The following is an 8,754-nucleotide window of genomic DNA, read 5'->3' on the forward strand; positions in this document are numbered from 1 at the left end:
AGCCACTTCTATTCTCTAACTGGCTGACACTTCCTTTTCGGCACTCACTTCTTTAGAGGTTTTCTGACATCCACCAACAAAACCTTCGCTCAGACTTTTAGTCTGTTTCCTCTTTGACTTGTGAAAGATGCACAAACAAGCAAAATAGAAGAGGAGGTGTGGTTGCAAAAGCACTCTAGCTCAGAAATACCCAGGTGACAGTCAGTTGGAGAAGTGACTTCTAGTTTTCTCTCATTTCAGACAGGCACTCAGGGTTATTATTTTCATAGCAAGCACCTTTTTCAGAACACTGTCACCTAAAACGCCAGGCTCCCCATCATACCAACATCTTTGTCGTCAAGATTGCTGCATGCACTAGAGCACTCTTCATACTTGTGAGGAGTGCAAACTACTCCTTCAGCCAAATTATTTTCTCTGGAAAAGGCAGAAAGTTACTCTGGAAACTAACATATCCAACGACAAACAAGCACAGATTCAAGCAGAACTCAAACACAACCTAAACTGTTACTTCATCCTTGAGGAGCTAGGTGAGAGACTTCTGCAAACCCACTTACTCACCCAAACACTTCCCCTATTTGTTCCCTACAGTGTTCCCAATAGGGAACACTCAGAACAAATTCTAGTGAGATTTCCAGACACTGCGACCGGATCCACCAGCAGTTGGGTTTGCTCATCAAAGCAGACTACAGTGACAGCCAAGTGGCACAGTAAGGAAACCATACATGACAGGTTTAGCTCTGGGTAACCGCATTCACCGATCTGCACACAACGAAGAGGTCACGAACCTCAACACTTGTTTTCAAGTTCACGCAAGACCGTTCCCTTCTGTTTCCAAAGTCAGGATCTGATTTTGAAAGAACTGTTTGTGCACAGCATAGCCTTGGAAGACAGCATCTGTCTCCCCGAACAAGTAAAGTGGGGACAAGAGCAGTGTTTTTAACGGTGTTTCCCAAGCATTCAGACCAGACAGATGCAAGCCAAAAAAGATTTCGAGGACTCTTCCCAGATTCACTGGCGTTTGCCAGGCTGCAAATGCTTTCTGCAACAATCAAAAAAGCCGCTATCAAAGCAAAAGCCAAAATGCACGCGAAGCCTTTTCCTCTCCCCTAGCCCCGGTACGCGGTAAATAAAACCCATGAGGGGCAGCTCGGCGGAATTTGGAGGCAGGGAGCTCCCCTCCCTTCCAACCGGCTGAATGGGAAAGGAAACGAGGATCCCCCTGCCCCAACAGAGCGCAGCGGCTAAGACAAGTCACAAGCAAGTTAGCCTCAGGGGTGCCCCGCTCGGACCTCGGTGCTCCCCGTCCCATCTTCGCTGTGAGCCCCGCCAAGCCCCGCCGCGGCCGCCCCCTTACCGTGCCGGGGCTGGGGCTTGCCGCCCGGCGGCTTCTCTTTCCTGCCTCCCGCCGCGCTCCGCATCCGCCAGCAAGCCGCCCCCCTGCCCAGCGAGCCAGCCATACCGCGGCGGACCCGACCCGACCCGGCCCGGCCCCGCGCCAAGCCGAGCCCGGCGGTGGAGCGCGGGACCCGCTGCCCGAAGGCGGCGGCGGCGGCGGCGGGCGGGAGCGACGCGGTCCCGGCGAGCCCGCCTCCGCCCGGCCCGGTGTCAATCAGCGAGGGCGGGCAGCGCGGAGCCCCGGGCAGCACCGCCCCGCGCCCCCCGCGGCCGTGGACGGGGAACCGCAGGGCTGCGCTTGGCCCCTGCCCGGTCCGGTCCGGTCCGGTCCGGTCCGGTCCGGTCCGGTCCGAGCGCCGCCGCCTGCCGGGGAGGGGTAGAGCGGCGGCGGCGGCAGCGGCCCCCAGTTCATACCGTGCAGAGGGAGACCATCAGCAACAGCGGCGGTGTTGGTGGGCTCCCGGGACCAGAAGGCTTGGACACTTGGGAGATGACAGTCCTCGGTATAAGCCTCCTCCTGCCCGCCGGCAAGTCCTCCCACAGCACCTTCCCTGAAAAACATGTGTACGTTACCTCCTGCCATCAAAATCATTGGTTCTGCACACTCCTGACTCCAAAACGATGAGTAACTCAACCTGAGATTCCCACTTCCCACAAGCCCATGTGTGGTGAGATAGCAGCCTCCCGCCCTCACCTCCGCCGAGCCCCTTCTTCCTCACTAGAGTCCCAGGGACTCCCCCGCCATTGCCTTCCACCCCTTGCTTTGGCATGGGGCCTCCACAGTTTCTGTAAAAACATCGTTGCATGTAAGAAACATCACATTCTCTGAAATTTGTTGCCTTCCTAAAATTAGGGTTTGTGATTAAAAAGTTATAGGCACAGAGAGGGGATATTGGCAATTTTCAGGCAAGAAAAAATAGTTTGAAGTGCAGCTGTATTCCCAGGGATTTGCCAAAGCAGTATATTTCCTAAGGACAAATAACGCGCATAGCTTTTGTTTGTAATCTTGGTAATAAATCCACCTGTATCTCAAATCACAGCCATCACTGCCACAGCCCTGAAAAGGTATTCCACAGTTGATTTTTAATTTTTCATCCACGTATGTATCTATATGTATCAGCACTTCGACCAGGCATATTCTTCTTTTTATCTGGACACTCTGAAATACGGGGAAAATGTATGCAGAATTTGACCTGACTGAAAGAAGAAGAGGGGGGAAATAAAAAAGGAAAATAAAACCTCCTTCCTGTGCCACTATATTCCATCTCTGTTTCCCTGACTTCAAGAAGCTTGTGAAGAAAGATAATCAGGATTCATTGTTATCATAACTTCATAACTTACTCTTTGGAAACTGACTCAGAACCAAGTTGCCTTTTTTGAGAGAGAGAGAGAGAGAGACTCTGGCTTTGAAAGTCGAACAGCCAAGGTGGAAAGAAGACATAGCTTCTGATGCAACAGCACTGTTGTTCTCCAGTTAAAAGTTTTCCACCTGATTTTCAGTGCTGATCTCCTCCAACAGGCTCTGCTAATCTGTTCTCCATCCTAAACCCTGAATCCCCCCAGCCGTTCTGCCTCACCTGTGAATTCTGGCTTGCAGAAGTGAGTTAGTCTGATTTTGTCACCCAATGAAGCTGTTGGTGTTTGAGCACACTGCATCAGGGATGGTTTTCATTAGCACTGAGAATGATTCATGTGAACAGGGATTACTGCCCTTGACCTGACATGTACAGATACACCCCGTGGTGATGAATGTAATAGAATAAACAGTTAGATATGACTGCTTATTCCCTCTTGTAGTGTCGCTCTTGCCCAACTCTATTGCACTGTAATACAAATAATGACTCATTTGCTTACCCACATAATATCACATTTAGAAACCTGCTATTCATCTTCACTTGAAGAATCTCAAATAAATACACAAATGGCTGATTTAAATCACATATTTATTTCTTTCACTTCATCCTGCTTCTGTTGTCATTGATAAAGACTACACAAGTGGGTTTGTGGTGTATCATGTCACTGCTATTCTGCATGGGGATGTTTTTTATAGCAAATAGTCTTTTGGCAAACGTACTTTTAGAATAGTATTTACACAGGGGAGGAAGAAGAAAGAAAAACAAAGAAAATACTTCTGGAGATATCTCTCCTTTTGCAAAGAATATGAAACTCCTACAGCAATTAGTTGGAATGCAAATTAACAACAGGGTATAAAAAGTTTTGTACAGAGCAATATTTACAAATTATATAAAAATATAACATCTAAAACAAGGAATTAGTGAGGAGAAGGAAAAGTCTGTAATAGTTGTATGTAGGATTAATATTCCAGAATGAGTTTAATAAATAGGAAAAATCAAGAGACCTTACAGTCTTAAATTTGTCTTTGCACAAAGAGGTATTTCTTCAGAAGCTTCCACAGCTGAAAAAACATATTTGCAAACGCTTCTTGAAGAAATGATTTTACCATTTCATAATTTATGTTTTTTAAGCAGTGAAAAACATAAGAATTTTCTTAGATATCATTACAGTGAGTAGTACCTGTGATTTAACGGACCATCACACTTACTCATAACATGCCAACAGAAGGTGTTATAGAGAGTATGAGCAGCTTCTGCTGAAAAGGTACAGATATCATAAAGTGATGATACTGAAATGTTACGTGATACCTCTGTGTATCTTACTGTTATTCCCTTAGGGTAGCATTATAAGTTGCAGGCTAATTTTTGTTTATTCTTGTTTATGTTTCCTGCTCATCTAATGTTAAAGATGTACAACTGTTTTCATTTATTAACCTGGGGCTGTTTTTCCACTGGCAAAGGAGTATTTGGATGTCATATCTCTCTGTTTAACATGTTCTTTGCATAGACACATTAAACAGACTGGTAATTTGAATACGTGTTCTAAATTTTGCTTATAATGAACTGACTTATTCAGACCTTCACAAATAGGAGCATTGCCATACTTGCTTTTTTGGTTAGGCATCTGTTGTTTTACCTAAGAATAAATATGGAAGAATTTTGAGTAGTAACATTTCTCAGAGCTGAAATTATTACACTTGCTTCCTTTGGAAAGGGGAATACACAGTACCTTCTGCCTTGTCAGTCTGAGGACACGACCTCAATTTTGTAAGGCTTGAGCTCAGTCCAGCATAACAATCCAGCTCAAATCTAGAAGTCCCAAGGCAGTCCCTTCTTGTCTTAAAGTACAAAACTCGCTAGCATAATTTACCTCATAATTTACCATTGACAAGAATTTTCTCTTAGTGCCTTTTGGTACTGATGATATCTACGTTCTAACCTGGTCAAACAGAGGAAAGCTAGATGGGGTAGAAAAGCAGTTCACAAAATGACACTGGTTCCTTGCAGAGCATCATTTCACGTTCCACATGGGAACCTGTGCCCATCCAGAAGATACCTCCAGGTTATAATGTGTTATGTAAATGTGCAAGTGATTTTGTACCAACCAGACAGAAGTAGACAAGCATCTTTTTCTGGACTAACACTACCTGCCTGCAGCTGCCCTCCTCTGCTTTGCACAGGTGCAAAGCTGTGATAAAGCAGCTAAGCCAGCACCTCTGCCCTAGCTTGCGCCTTCACGGCAACCTCAGCTGTATTCATGCATTGCTTTGGGTTGTCCTATGTACATTCCTCTTACACTTCCCAGTGCTGAAGTAATTAGAAAAACAATGAGGTGGCTTTGGTACCAGCTGCAAGAGAAGGCACAGGGCAGGTTTTAGACTGTGATGGCTCTTGCCTTGGTAATAGCAGCTTCCATCCCCACTACAACTTTGTAGACCTCAGTATAATCTTTCTGAGTTTTCCTTCTTTTATGTGTTAGGAGCAGCTATGCACACACTGGCATCAAGTTCAGCAAAGATATGGCACCTGCATGCTGAGCAGCAGGAATGCTCACCAGCTCAAAAACATGAGAGTACTGCTGGCTGGGGCTGTTTGAGGAAAACTTCAAGGCAAAACCTTCATCAAGTCATATTCTTTGCTTCTTGGTCTTTAATTCATTCACAGAGCTGGGGGTCAGTTTAGAAGCATAGACGCGCATCATAAAAAGGAATGTGCAATGGAGTCAGATCTCAGTACTGAAATTTTGACAAAAAAAGACATCCACTACTATTTTCTGTTGAATAAAGCAGAAATAGTGACTTATCTTTGTATCTGCAAAATTTGTCAGGTTACATAGTCCCAAAATTCAATGCATACTTCACTTCCCAGAATCTTTCTTCTGAGTATAATATTATTCTACTCCTGCAAACTAGGGAAAAGAGTAGGTAACTGTGAAACAATGTCACGCTGAAAAGCACCATTTCTGTTCTTTATGCCCTTGCCTGTGGTTCTTTCAATGTACCTCTGTTCTTTCAGTTATTGTGCCTAACAGCAGAAAAGTCATTTTCCAGCAAGTGGAAATGAAGGATACATTTCCAACTTATAGGACAGATGATACAGTTCATAAACTGTACCTACCTTTTTCGTGACACACAGAGTTTGATCCAGCTGACTGTAAAAAGCAATTGAGGGTCTGCCCAAAGAGTGGACGGCTCTAGGTAGATGCACCAGGGGCGATAAACATGGAAAGCTCTAAGCGTTGACCTTAAAGAATCTCAGTTACTATTCTAGAAGCCTAAATTTTAAATGATCCTATTAGATATTGAATGTCCTGCCAAAAGTACATTCTGCTGAAACTTTTACTCAAATTTAATCAGAGGGATCCAAATTTAATGATTTGGATCACAATTCTGTCTCCGAGATGTTGTTGTGAGACACAGTTATCTGCACATTTTTGTCTTTTCATCCAATATGCTGAAAAACTACAAGGTTTATTATCTCAGGTTGATTTATCCTAGTATTAATGTTTAACGTATTCCAATATTTCACTACATAATTTAGAGCAGGCTGAGGAAACTCCACATACAAATACTTCACTACCCAATGGGCAAACATTCAGAGGGATATAAGTATGCATTTCCAGGTAGCGCCATTTAGTAGCTCACAAATAAAATGGGAGGTGCCTGAAGAAAATAATGGTAAAAGTATGAAGAAAAACTGAATAGTTACTGCTTTTTTAGGTCTGTCAAGTTTTGCTGACTGAAAAACAATGTAAAAGAGAGTTCTGTTTCCAAAGCTATGGAATTATCGCATGGATGCCTCCTGGCCCCTCATAATATCATCTAATGAAATGGAAATGCTACTCAAGAGCTGGATCAGAAGCCAGATAATCTTTAAGATATGCAAGAGACAGGACCCCAGGAGGGCTCACTGCTTTCAGGTATTTGCTAGCACTCCTGCTCTGGATACTCTGAGGAATTGTATTTTAAATAAATATAGAGAAAAAGTATGCCCAGGGATTCTTGAGAGAAGATTAGAATGCCAGTCATAAAGGGCTAAATTCAGTTTATAATTACCCCAGCCACAGAATTTAATAAAGAAATAGCTATGATAAAAAAGTTTAGAGATCTTTATTTCTACTTCTTCCAAAATGAAATAAATTGTCCCTGATTTTTTCCAAATTCCTTATCAAATAAATTTAGCAGTTTGAGAGAAAATTCCCATACCTTCCTTTTTGACATACGTTATATGTGATCTGCAAAACCTGTTTTTTCGGTGTTCCCTGTTATAAATATGTTTCCCTGTCACTGTGTCAGATACATATTTGCTGTGCTTTACTTTACAAAGTAGTAGTTATATAAATTTAAGTCAGTTTTACATGATGTAACTGGTGATAGAATCTGGTCTAGGAAAATGTCTGTAGGAAACTGCAGAAAACCTATTTCCAGGGGCTGCAAGAGGAAGGTACTGAATGAAACATTACCTCTCCTGGCTCTGCATCAACCTGCCAACAGCCACAACATCTGTAGCATCCCTCTGGCATATGGTAGGTTGCAGGAGTTAGCAGAAAACCTCACACAGGTTTTATGATACTAGCAACTGCAAATGGTTTGTTTGTTCTTTGTTTCTGTTAACATAATTCAGGGTTTTACTTTCTGTTCCACTGGAGTTATGCTTGAACATGATGTCTGGGATTGGACCCTAACGGCAGTGGTTAAAAGCACATCAAACACAGGCTGTGCTACCTCTTTTCTGAGTAGCATGTTAATGTAACTGAACTCATACAGTTATGGAAGTGTAATCACCTATTAAATCTACAACTATAGTATATGGCTTTTCCCCTGGCTTTTACTCAAAAACTGTTGCTTTAGGTAGATTTTGGAAATGAGAATGTGCTAGTGTGAAGCCACACGGAATAAGAGAGATTTGCAATTTTAAACACAAAATTACATCATTTGCCCTGCGTTTCCCCCTACTTGAGTAGCGACCTAATTACTGAAAGAACTGCTACATTAATATTTAAAATAAGTATAAGTAGGTATCTAACAGTCACTCCAATATAACCTTAGGAAAACATTTTTTTGTGCTTCTATGTAACATCAATGAAGAATATGGAACCAAAATAAGGAAATTCCTTTGGAGTTAGGTGTATGGGAGATCCCTGATCACTAGCATTATTTCTTTTTCCTTTGGCTGGTTCCTCACTAGTCATCACATTGCAACATTCCTTCAAAATTCCGTTGCCTTCATCCTTCTTCAAGTTTCTTTGTTACTTTCATTGGCCCCTAATGGAACCATTTCTTTTCAGGGTTTATTCTCTATTCCTTTTAATCTTGGACCCATGCAGTGTTCAGGGATCATTCAGAGTCAAGGGGATGGCCACAGCTCTGTCACATTCAGTATCTGAATTCCAGTACATTGACACTGATGACCTGACCATCTAGCAGAACATGCTGATGGATTCCTAGGTTATTACAACATTACTGTGTCACACCTTCATCTCATTGCTTCCTCCTTCTTTGATGTGCTACTGTGCTAAAACCACCACAGCCACAAAGACAACTATCACAAATACAATGGCACACACTACTTAACCCTCTTTGAAACCTGTTTGCCCTGAATAATAGAATTTTTGCAATTCTGCTCTTTTGGCCTGTGGAGGAAAGGGTTCAGAGGTATAAGGGAGACATTTAGACCATCAGCAGGAGGCTAACCAAGGTATCCCCTTTCCATGTGAGAAGTTTTTTCTTCATACACACCAGAAAAAATAATCTCATCCTGGAGTGAGAAGCAGATGCTGGTAATGTTCACAATTATGATGCATGTCAGGTCATGTGCTGCCTAGTTGATTGGCACATCTTACAGCTGGCATAGACCAGATCTGTATGCAATGTGAAATGGGGGTTGTTCTCAGCACTTCTTCACAGCTGTATCTGCAGCAACGGGGGCTTTATCACCAGGCAGATGGATTTTGGCCTTTACCTATGAAATCTTTCGGCCTTGGTCAAAATAAACATTTCCACAG

The 8,754-nt window shown here is 43.1% G+C and overlaps 1 protein-coding gene across 2 annotated transcripts in view; it reads right to left on the minus strand.

Moving 5' to 3' along the window:
• The window catches only part of ZNF385D (zinc finger protein 385D), a 415,511-nt gene extending 413,539 nt beyond the window's left edge, over positions 1-1,972 (minus strand). Inside the window, exon 1 of one of the 2 annotated variants that reach the window (XM_061464924.1) lies at positions 1,810-1,972. In XM_061464924.1, coding sequence (XP_061320908.1) covers positions 1,810-1,957 — 148 coding nt within the window. In that variant the 5' untranslated portion in view covers positions 1,958-1,972. Of the gene's footprint in view, positions 1-1,354; positions 1,546-1,809 lie in introns of those variants that run through there. The other variant, XM_061464925.1, reaches the window with a different exon arrangement.
• Positions 1,973-8,754: the final 6,782 nt, after the last annotated feature.

The sequence above is a fragment of the Pezoporus flaviventris genome, unplaced genomic scaffold, assembly GCF_033815535.1.
Source record: "Pezoporus flaviventris isolate CSIRO_AGI_PZ_B2104156 unplaced genomic scaffold, CSIRO_AGI_Pfla_v1 ptg000037l, whole genome shotgun sequence".
Taxonomy (NCBI): Eukaryota; Metazoa; Chordata; class Aves; order Psittaciformes; family Psittacidae; genus Pezoporus; species Pezoporus flaviventris.